Genomic DNA, 19944 nt, shown 5'->3' with positions numbered 1-19944 from the left:
GATTCTTGTAGTATTTGCCAGCGACGGCACAGGTAACAAGACCCAACTCCTCGGAAACATATGGCCCTACGATAAACTATGCCGTCAACAGGCGCCAAGCAGTTACCTTAGCAGAATTAAACGGTACTGGTTGACGTGTGAGCGGATTTGCCCATATTCTGCAATTCTGTTTGCTGACATGTCCTTGGAGATGGAAATGGGCTTCGTCTATCCACAAAATGAGTCATGATCATTCATTGCCCGCTTCCATGCAAGAAAAAAATTCTAGAACAAACGCATGTCGTGCTGGCAGGTCAGCAGGAAGCAATTCCAGAAAATGAGTAATATGGTATTCATATGCAGGATGTTTCGGAGCTTTTTATGCACCTTGCTCAGAGGCATGTCCAAAGTTCGGGAAATTCCCCGTGCACTTCAAGTTCGCACACCACCGTTCGACCTCTCCTGCAATACTGTGGCCACATCTTCTACTGACGTCGCATCACCTATTATTTTCCCCCTCTGCCACAGTGCACTTCAAACGAACCTGTCTTTTCGAATTTCGTAATAATTTGTCTAAACCTTTTGCAGACATCGGATCAACGCCTTTTTTTATACCCTTGATTGTCCGAAACTTCTGCAGAGCTACTGGTGCATAGACACCGTTCTTGTCAAGGAGCTTTCCCAGCAGCGCGCAATCCTTCACTGAGACGGTCATGCTGAGTGTCTCAAATGCAAACGAAGGAACAGAGCCGCTTGCCGTGCGTCTTTTGGTGTGCAAAGTCTGCCGCTTACAGCGCCCATCTATTGTTAAAATTTTCATTAATTTTTTTCCGTAACATTTTCCCCTTCTTCGATAATATTCCGTTCAAATTTGACGTTATTCTGAGCAGTGACTCCTTCTTTACAGCGTTTTGATACTGGAATTATATTCACCCAGTATAATTTTTTCTACAGTCTAAAGCATTTTTTAGATGATTGTCGGGTAATACAGGGTGGGGCAAATTAATGTGGCCCGGACCAATTGTGGCAGCATTAACGGAAGAGGAAAAGACCTACAATTACTTCCAACAGGGTGTAGCAACTGCCCATACAGCCGACCTAACGTTGGAGTACATTGACACAATCTTCACTCCTGACGGAGTTGCCAGCAGCGGTCAGTGTGGTCGCGACCCTAACTGGCCACCCAGGTCACCTGCTCTGATACGGTGCTACTACTTCGTGTGGGGAGGCCTCGTGTCTACGGTGTATCGCAACATCCCTCATAGTCTTCAAGAACTGCAGCACAACATTTCGGATGAGACTGCAGCAATCCCTGCAGTCCAGCTTCGATCGCCCTCAGCAACTTGCTGAGCAGGGCTCAAAAGTGCCAAGAGATGAATAGTGGCCACTTTCAACATCTACTATAGTCAGGTTAGTACTGTATTTCGTTTCCTCTAGTGTGCTTCTTTGTACCCTGCAACTCTGTTCTCCGGGCCACTTTTATTTGCTCCATCCTCTATAATTACGGTTTTCTCTATGTTACTTCAGGTTGATCAGCAGGACAGTATTGTTAACCTTCAGTCGTTTCTGCATTTTCAGTTGGAATCATTCCATTCTACGAATTTGATCTAGTATGCCTGGTACGCAGCACAATTTGCAGTGCATCGGCCACGACCATTTCTTACTCCATTCCAGTTCTGTCTATATAAAATTAGTAGTTACTGTGAAGTGCCTGAATGCAGTAATTTTTCTTTTATGAGATGTGACAGGTGTAAGGAAAATGTGTGTTTTCGTCATCCAAGACACTTCGTATTTTTGTGTCGACTAATGAGAATAAACAAGGAACTGTTTCATTGTTAGCAAAATATGCATTATTCAAGACATCACAAGAAATGTACTACAGGAATTGTTATAAAATATTTAATACGTACAAATTAACGTTCCGATTGAAGGAAGTCGTCTGTAATGTAACAACATACACTGCCTCAGTTTTCTTTCCTTGCTAGTCACTTGTATAACAATGACATCTGCAGCAGTTTAGCTGTCGACATGAACTGCAAGTTATTCAAAAAATTAATGATCCGAGACAGTTTTGGTATGGTTAAATGATTAAAATTCAAGTGTATACTTTTTGGATCTCGCGCTACGCCCTCTTACCATGGCTGTGTCTGCTCATTCAGCGCTATACAGGAAGGGCTGTACAAACTGCTGTTATAAGCGGTAATTCGTGCAGGAAAAATGAATAACTGAAATACTGAAGATATACTGGCAGTGCACCTCAGCAGCTAAAATTTTGACAGTGAATTTCTCTGGGCGTATCCTTCCTGTCGTGTGAGAAAAATTTCGGAGTAGATTTCGACTTGTCGGATTGGGCCATTAACTTGTACCTGGCTGGTATATAGAGCACTTGCCCGCGAAAGGCAAAGGTCCCGAGTTCGAGTCTCGGTCTGGCACACAGTTTTAATCTGCCAGGAAGTTTCATATCAGCGCACACTCCGCTGCAGAGTGAAAATCTCATTCTGGAAACATCTCCCAGGCTGTGGCTAAGCCATGTCTCCACATATCCTTTCTTTCAGGTGTGCTATTTCTGCAAGGTTCGCAGTAGAGCTTCGGTAAAGTTTGGAAGGTAGGAGACGAGGTACTGGCAGAAGTAAAGCTGTGAGGACGGGGCGTGAGTCGTGCTTGGGTAGCTCAGTTGGTAGAGCACTTGCCCGCGAAAGGCAAAGGTCCCGAGTTCGAGTCTCGGTCTGGCGCTGCAGAGGGGAAATCTCATTCTGGTATATACCAGTTAGAATGTCAAAATTGTATCCGAGGATGGTAGGCAGAAATTTTAAAAGTACAAAGAAGACGTAAGAAGCAGGGAGTATAAAAATAGCCATTCTGCGTTTGCTGAACAGCTAAAAAGCATGGGTATGAACTGTCTAACATGGAATAAGATGTGAAAATTATTAGAATGAACAGTTGCAACAGAAAATTTCTTGCATTATAGCAAAACTATCACATCATCCTTAACAATGAACAAAAGAGTAATAAACGACCACATCAACATAAGTAACAACTGAGACTGATCGTGTTAGCCACAAAAATAATAACAACGGAGCTGTAGAACATAGCCAGACTAAAAAATAGCTTAATCTCCCACTTCAAACATGAGAAAAAAGTTTTCCCGATCTCCTACATCGCACACGGACGCTACAGCAAAAACGCCACGAAAAACGCACAGCAACAGCTGACAACATTATGTACAGGACACTCACACAAGCCGAAAATCGGACATCCTGGTGCACACAGACCAACTAAGAACAACTCCAGGGCGAACCATATACAAAAAATAAGATCAAAAAAATGCGAGCTGAATGAAAGTGTAATTTAACGAAAGTTGTGCTGAAAAAAAGTCGTTTGTTATGTAGAATGAGAAATGAAAAAAAACCTGTAATATAGCACTTACCTGGAATCATTATGTAACACTATTTTGTACACATAAAAGAAACGAGTATTACAGGCCAATAAAAAGAACAGGTGAATAAAAAGAAGCGAAATGTGAACTGTACAAAAAAACTTTCCGTCAGTAGCATAGACCATCACAAGGCGAGACGCAGATCCGCGACAGTGCGCTTGCCGCACTCGTATCGGGCAACGGAGTGGTGTGAAGCGGGCGGGGCGGAAGGGGGCGGTGCCAGCCACGTGGTGCGCGCGTTCGAAACTGGCGCGCGGCCGGCGGCGCGCAGGAGTTTGTCAACATGGCAACGGGCCGCGTGGAGGGGGCGTGACGTCAGCGCGCGGCCCGTGACGTCGCGCGGGACACGCGCGCCGGCCGCCAGAAGGCGCTCCGGCCGTGCGGCGAGCGACACTGGCGAGTAGCCGCGACTGAGGAGTGGAGCCTAGCGCGAGCCGAGCCAGCGACTGAGACGCGAGACCCGACAGCCCGCTCGCCTCTGCCGCGTTACCGCTCTACGGACGACGTCACCACGTGTGATGCGGTGGTGAGCTACTCCCGGACGAGACAGTGTTTCGGTGGCGACAGTGGTGGTGACGTCGTGACCATTTACGCAGCTAACCTGGAGGACGTTCAGGGTTTCGGCGGGGGGCCGGGAGCCGGGGACTGCAATGTGCGCAGGCTTCTGTTGCTGAGGGGCCATCACCAGCAGCAGCAGCCGCACGACGTTAGCATGATGGAGCAGGGCCAGCAGGAGATGGACCCGTCGTTCGAGCCGCAGCAGCGCGCCCGTTCCAACACGTGGCCTCTGCCGCGGCCGGAAAACTTCCTGGACGTGGTCGTGAAGCAGGAACCCGGCGTCGAGGTCGGTCCGGGCGCTGGCATGCTGGGGCCGTGCGCCGCCGCCGTCCACGGCGGGGGCGGCGCCGGGGGCGGAGGTGGAGGCGGGTCGCCCGGCGCCGGTGAGCCCGTCTACCTGTCGCCCGCCGCCGTCGTCAACTCCGTCAACGCCGCCAAGAAGAACACGAGCCGTCGCAACGCGTGGGGCAACCTCTCGTACGCGGACCTCATCACGCAGGCCATACAGTCGGCGCCGGATCAGCGGCTCACCCTGTCGCAGATCTACGAGTGGATGGTGCAGAATGTGCCCTACTTCAAGGACAAGGGCGACAGCAACAGCTCCGCCGGATGGAAGGTAAGTGAAGTGCCGCCGCTCCGACACACCGGCGACGGCGCGTCGCAATTGGCCACTGCGGGCGCGGGGCACCCTGCCGAGTGTTTACAGGGGAGCGGCACGTGTGCGCTAATAGGCTCGCCACCTCGCAGATCCGTAGTGAACGTCGGTTTCGCGCAAGTAGTGGTCCCTGTGATAACGGTGGAGTGGAGAAACGTGTTGCGTCATACGTCTCGTATTTCGCAGCTACTACGCAGCGGATTTTCGGGACGGCTTAATAACGTGACACTGCGAAATCGGTGGTGGTGACGACATTCGGCAAAAGCAGATTTCACGGATTGACTGTAGTGCTGCATTTAAACACCTCAAAGGTCATTCGCCAGTACCGTGAACGTAAGAGTAAAATAATGCAGCACTCGGAACAGGAAATGCCGTAAATCAGTGGAGGCCGCCCGATTTATTGTGTTCTGGGTTTTATTAATTTGATACACATCAGTTTTATAGGTATCTCTGTATGAGTTGCGTAGTGCCCCCCTTCCCTCGCTTTTGTCGTAGTTTATCTACGATGTGTGTACATAATACGCACCAAAATAATCGTAGGAAATTTGAATATTAGCCTGTACAGCTCATCTGAATTTGCCTTGCAGTTTTAGCTTTTATGATGGGAAGCGCATTAAATAAGGCGCGAACGCAGACATCGGGAAGCGCTTTATTGCGCACTCATATACATTGGCTTCGCAAAGTTTGAGCCAGACTGCCACATTCCTGCATAACCTATATTTCGAGGTACGCTGCGTTTGAGAGTCTCCACAACCATGCATTCGTTCGCAGATTAAGAATAATACACTTTAACATATGCTAACTTTTTCTTGGATCATATATTACTAAACAAGCATGAGACATAGCGTGTAGGTTTGTAAACATAAAAACTGGAGAGTGTTTGATTTTCTGAATATCGGTGTGTACTTAATATCCTTCAGTCTCTCTCTCTCTCTCTCTCTCTCTCTCTCTCTCTCTCTCTCTCTCTCGATTAATATAAACTACTGACTTGCCTCTGAAAGAATGAGGTGAGGTGTATTTTGTTTTGTAACGGACGTGCGTAAACAGACGGGTGGGCGTCTGGAAATATACAGTGCCATTACGTAATGCGCTGATGACGTGTCTACTGCGAAGGCGTCGTATGTTTCTTCTCCGATAGTAGCAGCAGATGGGAACAAAACGAATGAAATATCAGAAGTGCAGCGATTCGTGTTCTCTCAACGTAAAATTCATTTTCCACCTAAGGCTTGGTGGTGTATTGTGGCGCATGCTCGTTACTGGGAAGGTGAAGGAATTTCCTTCGAGGCATTTGAGATAACCGCTATTGCGGAGATAGTGTAAGCTGCAGGCACCTTCACACCTTCGATACCGTAGTATGTCTGAATACGTCTTTTGTACCATTCTGAATTGCAGTTTATCTCCATAACTGTCACGTTTTGTGGTCTATGTTTTCATACATACTGCAGGATTCCATCGTTCGTTTGAATACAGTTTGTCTTCAGCTTGCTGGAGATTATCGACTCGGCATACTCTGAGGAAGTGTGAGAAGGTGGGTTGTTACAAAGTCCAGCACCTATTTCGGAAGCTTTTGTTATTAGGTGATGACTTTGCATCAGCTTTGTTGTTAGGTGATGACTTTGCATCTTTGAGTGATGTGTTGCTATATAGCCTGGCGTTATTTACAGCAAATGTTTATCAAAAACTGAGACTTTGTCACATGTATGTGTTTATCATTAAAATGCGTTAACTGTCGGAATTATGTAGCAGTGTTATTCGTTGAAGTTAACGCAATAAGTGCGTCACTGTATATAAAGTAAGCGGTGTAATGAAGTTCGAACGATGGTTTTCGTGGTTTGTGAAAAATACATTCTTCTTGGTTCGTGATGTTTGAGCCGTCTATAGAAGCTTACCAAAGCATTCTGGTTTATGCGAGTTAAACAGCACATCTAATGAGTTTGGACAAGCGCCAGAAATATTAACGCTTGGGGCTTCTGAGTCTCGAGTAAATGATTTACGATCACCTTTAATTTATTCTCAATCTCTGTAAGTAATATGAAACATTTAAAGTTTTCATGGATCTGGCCGTAGAAAAGATACTTTATACACAAATCGCAGAGCAGTCCCTCCCTCTGAGGTTTTTAATTAAATATTAATCGAATAGTAATTGAGAACTCTGAAATCAAGGCACCGTTTGTAGGTTAAAAGACTGACAATAGCCTATACATTTGGTCAAGTAGTTGACCTCTCGTTTATTGTCCAAATAAATTCAGTTGATATTCAAATTTGTAGTACGTAAATTTACACATAAAAGAAAAAATTGGCTCTTAAGTTCGTAGTACTGTATATATAAAACGCCACGAACTATATATACCTCGCAGCGGAGGTGTCACCAAGAAGTGTGACATCTGTGACGAGATTTCTGAAATGTCGTTGAAAATGGTGTGTAACTGTTCTGTGATCCAACCTGGTTCCAAGGGAGGGCATGGGGGTGGTGCGGCACTCATTGGTGTGTTGCAGTCTGCAGGTACTTTTTTTTTCCAAGCGCTGTAACGGAAGAATTACCTGGCTCGGCGCTTTTCATTGTGTCGCAAGCTTGCCCGGAGGCTGCGATGACCTCCAACGCTGTACACCAATCTGCGGCTTAGACAAGCTCCTCGATGCGAGATACGAGGGCGGTGCGCCCGTCGCAGTTGGAAGTTCTCGGATGTGTCTCGAAAGTGCGAACGGTGGACGACGGGCCAGTGGCCGCCGGCGATGCGGCCCGTGCCCCTGCGTCGCTGCACAGCTTCCCAACCAGACGCAAAATGTACACTTGACTTATTTTAATAACGCCAGCCGAAACAATGACAACTACCGCTTACTGGATACGCCGCTAACGGTCAACGTATGGTGTAATGGTTCACATTGCAGTGTCAAAATTCCACTAGATACTTTTTTGAAAGTGGTTGTCCAGAAACTTTAGATACTGTTGCTTTAAACCAGCGCGATGGGTAGCGAAAACCTTCATAGCTGTTACATGTTCTGTTCGCTTTTGCATAGTATTATCCTGCGATCCTCCTATTGATGAATTTTCCTCTTATGTCTTAATAACTGAGGAGCGTTTTTTGCACAGTCCACTGGTAACTTTTATTTATTTATTGGCTTTTGTTTTTGTGACCCTACAGCTAACCGCATTTATAGATGTTAGTAACAACTGTGAGTTATGTCTGTCATCAATGTACAACATTTAAATCCATTTATAGGAAAACCAGCATAATTTGTACTGATATCTGTTCCGTCTTGCGACGTTAGTTACAATGTATCACTCCTCTCTTTCTTAGCCCCCCCCCCCCCCCCCCCCCTGTATTTCCTCTCACAGGTCGTAAATGTGCAAAAGAGTAAGGCAACGTAGTAAAACATTCCTGCATACATATCGCGGAACAACCGTGGGGGAGGAATCGGACATTACAGGTCAGACGGAAGGTTACCGCCAGTCTCTCATCCCGCGCATCATTCGTAAATGGTGCTGGAAGTATCCTCCGCCACACACTGGAAAGTGGCCTGCAGACTATTAATGTAGAAATAATCTACTGCTTAAAAAGGAACAAAAGCCCGCACATGTTAGTTAGGGAGATAAGTCTTCGTCATCGACGCCCGATGGCGAAGTGCTAGGACACGATGCTTCTGAACGTATATTTAGATATAGTTATATGGAAAGGAAGGAACGTGCTGAGTTTTTCAGGGCTTGTAGCTTGCTATCCGTCCGCATTTCAGCAGTTCCGTATGACACGTGTAATACATTTTGTAAGACACGAAGGAAACATATTGCTTTGTTAGTTTATCTCGGCTTTAATGTTGACCCTCTTTTTCCACGATAAAATACGCGTCTTGGAAGCAGTCTCAAATTCTCGCGCTTTTTTCTTGCATTAGTGTCATTATCATCGTCATCGTTATTATCGTGATTGAGCGCCAGCGGCTTGGGCAGAATTAGGAGGCTTGTGCACTGGACAATTATTATAGACTTCTTAGGTATAGGTCCCCCCCCCCTTCCCCATCCCTTGAGACTGTACGACAAATGCGTTATGTACGCTTGATTACGTGCGAGACTGGGATTATTAGCGCAGCTTTACGATGTTCTTCACACTTCGACACACCACGGCCCTCACTTAATGCAGTCCCGTGCCGGCCGCTACGTAACAGACAAGGCTAGTGATAAAATTTCGATGATGCTTCAGACGACGTCAAGAATCATAGTACGACGTTCCACATACACTATGGTGCGTGTTATCGTGACTAAAATCCGAGAAATTTTAGCTTAAACGGAGAGGTTCCGTCTGCCACCCAGCGATGGAGTCTTGTTGAGTGCGGGCGTAGACTAAGCACCAGTACACACCGCCGTGTCCCTGACGTACCGTCTCTCATGACCGAGCAAGTAGACCCAGCACTACGCGAACTATTTCCTAGCAATATTTCACGATATTTATCACGTGCGCTTTGTAGTAGTCTCCTTCTGTGACAACCTGCTTTTTGCCAAGGCAGTTCGGTATGTTTCGTGTCCAACATTAGCCTTTGATTCGGTTAAGAAGGAATTTAAAAATAATAAGGACAAACTGGAGGTGCGGAAACAGATGAAAGCAATTGGTGAATCGTAGAAAAATATGCTACACTTGTTAATGGGCAAATGTAGAAGTGTGTTTTCTTGAGAGAATGACGGAACGTAACGAGGCATTGTTAATAAGCGTTAGCAGGAAGCGTGGTGAGTTTGCTTTCGAGGATCATATTAACAACTTGTTAGACAGCGATACCTTTGATCCTCGCGGCCTAAAAATGCCTGTCGGTGTAAGCGTATCTCTATGTAGCTGTCCAGACTTAAGATATCGATAGTAGCGGTTCTGTATGAAGAGTGGTCGATGCCAACTGTGAAGCTCATGTCCAGATGTCATTCGACCATTTCCAAAGTTATAGCATTTTCTTAAAGTTTTGATGTTTCTCTGAATGGTATCCAGAACACACTTACCAGCAAAGATATTATGTTTTGTCCAGTACTACATGTAAGAACAATACCGTAGTACCAACTGCAGCAACAGCAGCCTATGGTTGTGCATCGAATGTTCTTTTTGGTGTATACTAATCAGAACGAGGAGCTGCTTGAGATCGGCATTTGATCTTGACGCGTTCCGTTGCTATAGCAGTAGTAAAAGCTAGCTTAATGCAGAAATATTTCGTACCTACGTCGAAAGAGACAAATACGTTTTTGATTGGTTTGAGTTGCACTTCTCTACTTGGCATATACTGCTATACCGTACTGCAGAAGTAACTTTTAACTATGAGATGCAATTACCAGATTTTCCCGCTCCTGTTGCGCATGGGTCGTGGGAATAAAAACTTCTTGTATGCCTCTCTTAAGTGCTGAAAATAATCTAATCTTATCTCGACGATCCCTAGGTGAGCGCGGCGTAGTGTTGGAGACTACGGAATATTCCTACATTACTTCTGAAAACCTGTTCTTGACGTTTCTTCAGCATATTATCGCAAGGTAATTGGCACCTTCCTTAAAAAGTACGCCATTGCACACTGTTCACTATTACTTAGAAATTGTGCCCGAGAGTAACAAACGTATGACGATTTCTGTAAATCTTTTGTGCAGTCGATCGATGTCGCCTTTTACCTTAGTTTGATACGCTCCACCCATATAAACGGTATAAGCATTGTTGAGCAATTGCTTTCTCATATTAGCTGGAATAATCTGCTAGCGTATCTAAAAGCGCATGCCCTTGCCTGAAAATACTTCACTGTTATGTTGCATTTTCAAGAACTTTTCGGCCGCCAATTTATATTTTGCGACTATAGCTGCATTAATTTTTTGTACAACTTTTCTCTTTTGCTGTAAGCGGCTGTTATTCGTCTAAAATTTCTGAAGAATTCAGCTTTCATTTTTTTCTGTTTTTAAGCAATTGCTAGCACTGTTCTCTTGAAGTGACCAGTCTGGATATTCGTGTAGCTTTTTTCAGACAACATTCAGTATTAGAGTTCTGTGTTTTCTACAAAAACAGTGTGGTTACCCTTTGTTCTGCGGATCATTATCACAGACCACGATGAATAGTCGCTAAAAAAAAAAACTACCTGTTTCCGAAACTGATAACCAAGGAGCTCTTTTATTTCTACTCAATTTTTTATCCTGGTGCACAAAAAAATTGCCTGTGGGTACCGCAACGTTAAGTTGTACGTGACCGCGCCGAGCGTATTATTACAGAATGTTTCGTGCAAGGTTAACAAAGCTACATTAATTATAAATATGTGTCGGGAATGGATTCTGCCTCCAACAAACACAGCTGGCATATTTTTCGCCCACAAACGTTTCGTTGAAATTTCACCATCGTCACTGTGTTTATTTTACTTCCTATCGAATGTCAGGTAAGCATTTGCACGATAATATGTGCAATCTTGGGACTATGGTCATTATATTCGTAACATTCCTAGTATCGGTGAAAAAGAAGAAAATTGTGTTTACTGAAGGAAGAGTTCGTATCAAAAACATTTTGATTTGAAAGCAACCTCGAACAGAAAGTAAAAGCTAACTTCAAGATGAATGTAATAATCAATTAACCTCTTCTCGCAACAGGAGCTACATTCCCATTGCCGGTGACTCACTAGGAAAATAACTTCTTTATAGTCATCTTGTGAGCGCTTGGCCCAATTTATTGCATGTACAGTACGGTAGAGGGTTGATTCTATATGTCGTTCAAATTTTACCGCCATCTGTTTCTGTAATACGGTGAAATATGGGCGCTCGATCAGTCGTTCCGGTGTCGTTACCGCGGTGTCTTTCGACACTGGTACCGGAAAAAGCAAATGAGGTAGGCCATTAAGATCAAGTGGTTTCCCTCAGCTGTTCAGAGAGAAATCACACACAGCAGTGCTGTGCAGGTGGCACATGTGTGTCCAGTACGTTCTGGCATTGTTAGTTTGATATTTGATCTTCACTTGGTACAGATCCCAATATTGCGCCAGTGTGTCTCATAAGCGAATATTTCTTAGACGATCCGTACTTGTAACGTATCATTTTCATGCCGGTTGGATTGGCTTGTTTAATGAGTAATTATTCGACCCGGGTGTCAATCCAGAGAGAGTAATTTTTTGTGCATTATTCGCGGTGTGACAGACCTCCGTAATCGCTGAGACAGGTGGAAGTTCCAAGAGAATTCTCTGAACGCGTTGTGAGTTTCGCCATAGTTTGAATAATCCCTTTGTCGTCAGTCTGAGAAGGATTTTTTTTAGGGAGGGGGAAGAGGGCAGAAAATGCTTTCGTTTGTTTTGATATTGTTTCTCTTGATGTCGCGGGATATATTCTAGTCCACAGATTTCAAATACGATCACGCTTTTGATATTTCAATCAGTAGAAAGGATTGAACCAATGACGAGGCCGAGCTAAACATTCTGCTACCACAGCGCTGATTGGGTGAGAAGCCAAAATGGGCTCAGGGATTTCGGAAGTGGCTTTGGAGACGTGAGATGTGGGCATTAGTCACTGACCATCATTAAGGGCAGAAGGCAAGTCCAGTTGAACCTGCACGCGGAATATTATCAGCAATTTCAGAGTTTTGTTGCCGAAGTTTATCGTTTTAGAGCAGGCCTGTGTAAATTTACCGCGGAACTTTTAGTAACAAAACTGGTAGTCGTGACTCTCAAAGTCGAGTGTAAAGCGACGCAGCGTGATCGTATGTTATTTTGTGGTAGTTTTGTGTCAGATCAGTGAGCTAACACTTAGTTGGAGGAATTGGTAGTCTAAGGGGCGTATTAGGTGCGGTTGATTAAAATGCCAATAAACCTATTATTTACGGGGAACGAGTGTGTTTCAGTAGGGTATGAATTTCTGACCTTTGTGTGTTTGGCCTTTTGACTAAAGACGTTTCTTTTTTGCGGATTTTGCCTTGGACGTTGTAGGGAGCCTGTTCGAAATTAATCTGAAATTGTTAGCGTTGTGTATTTCCTGCCCGATGGTCGAAGTTACGCGAATGCAGTCGCACTGCTACGAGGGCAGTGACTTAAACGTCGTTCTTTGAGTTCAAATGAGGCTGGCGGCTCGTATGGAAAACTATTTTACTTATGTAGCAGTGCAGTGAGCTGTCGCAGGCCAGCCGATTAACAGTGCCTTCGACTACAGTGGTACATGTGCGTCGCGCAGCAATATCGCTCGAGTTGGAAAGACTTTCACTATATAGCCATCTTCAAAAGGAAAAGAAACATATTTTTACGTGTTCAACAAGACACTACTGGTAGAACGAACTGAGTGGCATTATCGCAAGGCATTATAGTCACACACGAGCAGCATTCTAACCGCTAACCCTTTCCCGTGCATTCCATAATTTACTTTATATGACTGGATGGTGTGTTCAGTGAAAAATGCTACGCCTTTGTTCCTCTCCTACCGCAGTCTTCGCCGCTCTGAACTCGGGTGCAGTCCCTACGATCTTTTTTTTTTTACCTATCATTGTCGACCCAAAATGCTTAGTAGTGGTTCGAGTTTCGGCATTTTGTAAAGAGAGAATGTTTTCAGGTGAGAGGGTGTCCCGATTGGAAATATTTGAGAGGCGACTGCCAGTTCTGGCATTTGCTTCAGAAGCGAGGAAAACCGCCCGAAAGCCGTGCTGTGAACTGGGAACTTTTTTAAATTCAATTCTGGGGCAATGTGTCTCGGAGAAAGAATGAAAATCTAGTGCTTATGAAAGTGTTTGTGTTTATGTACACAGAGTAAAGCCAGTGACTTAGTCGGCATGCGCAGTCGACGTTGATCGCAGGCGATGAGATCGACGGCGAATTGACTGGGTGTCGCCTACTGTTGCTGTTCGCTAACGTCCTGACGCCGAACGAGTGTTCAGTTCTAATGTCCCTCCCACTTTTCGTACGTCGTAACGAACTTTCCGCGCAGAACGAGTTTCTAGATCGTTTGCTTCTTGCTGAACGGCGGTGACTAGGCTCTTCGCCTGCACTTCGGAGGTTATCGCGAGCACACGTGATTTCGAGCGCGCCAGCCTGTGAAGTGAAATGAAATGCAGCCCAGATAAGGAGAGCCCAACCTGAGGCCCTGGCAGGCAAGCAGGCTAACGAACCCGTCCTCGCGGGTAAACATGGGCGCCCGCCAAGTCTGCACAGTTTCCAATGTCGCCGGCCACCAATTGTTAGCGCGGAATGCCGACCCCCGTCTTCCGCGTTCCCACCCGCTGACCGCCTCGGGCGCGGGGCTTTTAGTTCTTGCGCGGTCGTCGTGCTCTACTGCAGTATTTTCAGGGGAGCTACGAGATATTGTGTTGCTTCCACTGCGCGCGGTTCATATGCCACATTTAACGCGGAACGATGCAACCTGAACTATTGCATACCCGTTACCGAGTTACACGTTCCGTATAACATTTGAACGATTTTTGTATAGAAATAACGTGGGCCAATTCGGTTTATATAATATGCTTGTGATTTGTTTTAGCGTTAATGAATATATAATTCTTTCAGTCCTGCCCCTGCAACTACATTACTAAATAGTGTTTTTTAAATAAAAATTCGCCTACGAATAAGAGTTGTCCAGAATATTTTAAGTTAGGTTAAAAACTTACACCGACCACCTCGCTAATCGAATGGTTACCCTCTCGTAGTAAAAAAGCGAATGAAGATCTCCCCGATAGAATGTGAAAGATGTCGTACGACATCTGTAAGTATCTACTAACGACATAACGATGGGAAAACAGATCGCTGCCTTTGGTGTGGAAGGATTTTTTTTTTCCGAGGTAGGTACGTCTGGGGTGGGGTCGGACGAGTCTCTGAGGCCAATTGCGAACAGCTGCTCAAATAGAGAGTCAGCGTCACCATCATGATTCATAAGGGGAGTGGTGCATAGTTGAAACTTAGTCTGCTACCTGTCAGCTGTGTTATTGGGCGAATGATCAAATATTTTGTTGGTGCATATTGAACGCTTTTCTGAGCAGCCGACAGTTAGGTTGCATAAGTGAAGGGAAAGAATAATCCGTTTTCGACTTACGATACTGTGGGAGCGAAGAAATTAATAAACTGCAGCGCGACTGCGAACAAATTATAACTGATTTTCTTCTAGGAACAAACTGCTCTGTTCAGCCGTGCACACTGCCGTCTCGTTGCGTAGGTTTTCTTTCTTTGCTCGAGTACATACCGTACAGTGCACTAGTTTCCGTGTTTCAGGCAGAATACTCTGTAAATATCTTGTGCTCGGGCAAAGGATACTTATTGAACAAAAGAGTAAAAAAGAAGGTATCTTCCTCGGTGGCGCTAAGGCTGGTGCCCGAGTAGACATCCAGACCTCTGTGTTACGATTTCCAGTCGGTCCTAGGGTTTGTCTGTGTCCCTTGCCGCTTCTTTCGCTTCCAGGAATGATCTATTGTCAGAGCACACCGTGGTTCGCAGTACACGTCAAACTGTTTATCGCCTAGAAGTGGTTAGAAAGTAGCAGGAAGGCAGCAGCACAACCTTCATTACGACAATGTGTAGTAAAGCGCTGTGCCATCCACAAACCAATCTTCGGGGGGGCTTTGCTTTAATCTATTATAGTCTCTAATCTGATACCTACTCAACAAGAGAAATTGTTCTTACTGCTTGAAATTAACATTATATCCATTCGGTATGAAATTCTGTGAGGCTTAAAGCCGTGCGAATAATTAAATTATTTCCGTAAAGCCAAATCAAGGTTGATCTTCAACGAAGTAAGTCACACTTCCTGTTACAAGATGCAACCCTGTAATACTTTTCGGCAGGCTTCCACCTTTTTAGCTTTTTGCTGTTTGTATGTCTACGGCAGGGACCACAGTTTGATACCGATGTTAAATGTCAGTTGATTTATGTCATAATGTTATATTTTGACGTTTTTCGTTTCTGGCTGCTGCTGGTAATTGGCATTAGGGACAGTGATGGGAAAGTGAGTAAGTTTTTAAGAGCTTTTGGTAGATATTATCCGTAGTTTTTGTGCCCGTGCTGAGATGAATATATTTTAAATAAGGGAGTTATTGTCAGTTTATAATTATTCTCAGGACAGCTGAACTGTAACAAACTGTCGTAGCAGCTGCAGTAATTTTTAAACGCTGTTTGTAGGTTGACGTGTTCCTTCTTGTAAAAGGCACTGCAGGGGTTATTACGCCGAAGATCTATTACAACGTCATTACACAATAAGGTACCCATGAACTCAAAAGGTTGCTACTGTTCGAATTGGCATGCCATTTCCCGTCTGATATAGTAATATCTACATGTAACTCAGACCATGGCGAAAATGGAAGCTGTATCTTAGTATCAAGTCGGAAGAGAAAATGAGAGCGCTCCGTCTCCCTTTTTGAACATATTACTGTAACTGTTATAACTTACTGTACAGTCCATTTTATGACAACTCGTAAAACTATAAAAGTGCCGATGCGATGGTCTGGCGGTAAGGCGCATGCCTGGAAACCGAACGGTCGCGAGACTGAATCTCGGTCGGACCAAGAATTTTTCAATCTTCGTTTTAACCTAGACTTCCCTTCTCAACGACGTGAGAAGTCGCCAGAAAGGACACGAAGTTCAGTGGTTACCTATTCGCGGTTGGATAAGCGGGGTAGGGCAGAGACAGGCAAATCGCCGATTTGGCGTCCAGTCGGAGGACTTGTACCAGGCCACACGAAACTATTACTTGACGACAGTAATCACTGCTGCACTCGGTGTGTGTTGGGCTTGCCGTAAATCGCCTGTGCATTCTCATAAGACTCGAATGCAGTTGTAAATCCACAGTTTCGCTACGCGATCGTGAGGCAGTGGCTCAATTTTTTGTTCCTAGTAAATTTATCGCTTGTTTGTCGATCCTGTACAGTCAACCAGCATGCTGGGCACTGCCCGCCGTTCAGCGCGACACCTTTACTCGAAGAATCGTGAGAGCTCATCTTTGCAGGACATTACTACTGCCACCTTGGAGAGTATTTCACACGACGCTGTCAGCTACCGAGACCTATTCTCTATATAAATTCTTCGGCTAGTCCGGAATGGCAGCTTGTGTCGTTGACAGCTTCCGTCTGAGTGTTATCACGATGTGCTCCTTGTTGCTCCTGGCCACGGGGTCGGCATGTTATTCTGGTAGAGGCAGAACCTCGCAGGATGCCCTTCGTGTCGCCACCCTTTCCACCGCGAGTTCTAATTGTGTACCCCTTCTGTGTGCGTCTAATGTTACCGTGTGAAAGTATGGAAACGTTTTCGAAATATTTGCAACTGGTGTACATGAGGCAGTATGCGGGCACCAGCCCGGTATTCATCTAGTTACGTGTAGAAAACCACCTAAGAGCCACATGCAGGCTGGGCGGCATACTACACTCGTTAATCTGCCGGACGGATTCGATCCGGTCCCGGCGCGTCTCCCCAAATCCAAGAAGCGACGTGCTAACGTGCGCAGCTATTTCTCTCTCTCTCTCTCTCTCTCTCTCTTTCTCTCTTTTGGGCAAGCGCTCTACCGACTACCTGTCTTTTTAGAAGAGTGAATCGGTGGTGTTTTAGATGGCAGACTGGGCAGGGGTCGAATCCCGAGGCCTGGCCACTGTGTCCTCCTCACCCATCCGGGCGGGTCTGTTATGGCCGTCTTTATTATTCTTAAATAGGACTTCGATTCCCGCCACTAGTTTGCCTCCAGCTAATTATTGCGAGAGCTCCATTCCGCTATAACTTGTGAGCACTTAACATTTAAATCCTACAATAATGACACTATAGTGTTGGAGGATTGCTAAAATGTAAGAATTCGGAAATGTTTGGTAGAGAACATCACAATATCTGGATTGTGGAAACGAGAAGAATGTATCTAAAAAGTCTTTCAGCGTCCCTTCTTAGTCACCTGTTCTAATAACATCACCAATTACACCATGGAAGAGACTGCTAATGCAGTGCTTGAATTCTTGCATTCACGTCTCCGCGAGAAGTACATCGCGTTTGCCGGCGGTTTTGCCTTTTTTTTTCCCAGCGAAGTTGTGTCGTGTCAGCAAGGCAAGGTTATTAGCCATTTTAAAGCTAGTATCATAAAAGAGCTTGTGCCCCGTCTTTTTATCAGCTATAAATCATGTGCTCCTTTCTGAACCGTTGCCATTAAGCTTGGTCGTCAGCATGTCAGCTATGTGTCTCTCGTAGTTTTGCTAAAAGGCTTCATAATAGTTGTGCAGTAACCTAAAGCCGTTACCACTTCATTTCAGAACGCATTAATTTTTCATAAGTTTGACAACATAGTGCACGGGGAGCATTTTCATTTTTAAATAAAGCATGAATTTTTGAATGTTGCCAATTGTTAAAAATAATTATCAAACATTGTACTTATTCTCAGCAGCAAAACTGACGCCCAGTCGATTAAATTCCTCACAAAATTGACATGTTCACTATATACGTATGTTTTTAAAAACTGCGTTCAACTGCAGTATTTTCTCAAAAAGTTTGAGGAAAATGGACAAAGAAGAGGCACAAGACGATAAAAACACAAACACAAACACACACACACACACACACACACACACACACACACACATACAATTTCCGCTCTCCCTCTCCCTCCCTCCCTCTTTCTTAAGGGACTAAACGAAAAAGTGTATTCGTGGAATGGTTAAATATGATACACACGATTCATGTTCTTCAGTTGCCAACGTAGCAGCAGCTATGAGTGCGTTAACAAGAGCGCCGTCGATAGCTGTTAGAAATGTAGCTCAATAGTACACAGTCCTTTCTATGACAGCCGCCCAGGTATAGATACATCACTAGCCAACTGCGCTCACCCAGTTGCAGATGGTTATCTCATATTTGGCGGACCAGAGTAACGGTAAATGAGTTCCGCAAGAGCGTGAATAAATCATTTACATGGTTACGACCTATTCATACACATTCTTGACAGCAGTGGTGTTTACCCTCCGAACAACGTGCCTTTAAAAGTACCTGCCAGTTCCTGTACTTCTGCGTGGTTTTTCTAAACGTGTGCCTTTCGCAGCAGTGAGCTGTTCTGAGCTCTGTTTGTTGCGCCAAGCCCTGCCAGTATAGATTACGCCGAAGAGCCAGACAGCCCTTCTGATGCGCCTGCAAATATGCTTGCTGTCACAGCCAGCGGTTTCGTAATATGGCTTCATGATCTCGCTGCTTTCCTGGTAGTAACGCTACGACAAAAGCGCGAGGATATTTTATTCTGCGGTAGGTGACTACATCTTGTTCACCTTTCATTAACTGTTTGTGCTTCTGGTTTAGTTCTGCATGTATTGTTTGGGAAATCCTGCGTGCAAATTAGTGCCTCTGTATCCAGTACTAAACTGGAGCAGATTCATATTCTCGATTAGTTTTTCGAATTATGAGCGAACTGTAATCACTGTACCCCTAAACTCTATGAGTTGATCACCATTAGTCACAGCCTGTCGTTAGTATACTTTAAAGGAGTTGTCTGTAGCGGGTGCCTCTCCCTGCTTATGCACGGTTCGACTGGTTCCATTCCGCTAAAAGCTTTACTTCGTGATGGGATTTTCGGGACGCGATATACGAGTGAGTGACCACCAGAGTTCCAACGGAACTCCCTCGTCTACTACTGAGAGTTTAAACAGCAGTACTACGTAATTTTTACGCTTCAAATTTTCGTCTAGTATAGAATGGTGCTGCACACATTTGCTGACAGGCAGTAGCATTCGGAGTAAGGGTTTTTTTAAATACGAAACGTACTTGTTGTTGCTCCTCTATACGACTGGGGACGTTGAACTTGGAAACGGTGCGGGTTGAAAGCTTTATGTAGCTAGTGCAATGACACTTATTCAAGATCGGATGATTTAACTTACCTGAAGTTGAGTTGCATGAAGAATTCAGGAAATCTCTGATTCTAATTTCCTGAGGATGCGACTGTGGCAACTGCCGTCATTGGGAACTCATCGTTATGAGGGGCGTTAAGATGCAGACTACTACTGTCAAATCCGTAAGCCACATTCTTCGAGAAGGAAATGGGTTGCAAATCATAATTCTGGGGCCTCTGTGCCGATGTATTCTTCTTACTCGTTTCAAGAGGTGTGCACGGACACGTTGAAATTCAGTCGTTGAGTCCTTCCAGAGGTGTCCAGTGAACTAAACTCCGCCCGAACAGGCCATTAAGGCCCGACGGTACCGACCGGCCGCCGTGTCATCAGCCCATAAGTGTCACTGGATGCGGATATGGTGGGGCATGTGGTCAGGACATCGCTCTCCCGGCCGCATGTCAGTTTACGAGACCGGAGCCGCTACTTCTCAGTTACGTAGCTCCTCAGTTTGCCTCACAAGGGCTGAGTGCACCCCGCTTGCCAACAGCGCTCGGCATACCGGATGGTCACCCATCCAAGTGCTAGTTCAGCCT

The 19944-nt window shown here is 45.2% G+C and overlaps 1 protein-coding gene across 1 annotated transcript in view; it reads left to right on the top strand.

Moving 5' to 3' along the window:
- The first annotated feature begins 3786 nt into the window (after nt 1-3786).
- LOC126417815 (forkhead box protein O) overlaps nt 3787-19944 on the top strand; it is a 690615-nt gene continuing 674457 nt past the window's right edge. The window contains exon 1 of the mRNA XM_050085147.1: nt 3787-4589. Coding sequence (XP_049941104.1) covers nt 4128-4589 — 462 coding nt within the window. The 5' untranslated portion in view covers nt 3787-4127. The remainder of the gene's footprint in view (nt 4590-19944) is intronic.

The sequence above is a fragment of the Schistocerca serialis genome, chromosome 1 (genome assembly GCF_023864345.2).
Source record: "Schistocerca serialis cubense isolate TAMUIC-IGC-003099 chromosome 1, iqSchSeri2.2, whole genome shotgun sequence".
NCBI lineage: Eukaryota > Metazoa > Arthropoda > Insecta > Orthoptera > Acrididae > Schistocerca > Schistocerca serialis.
This window is presented reverse-complemented; position numbering and strand designations above follow the sequence as displayed.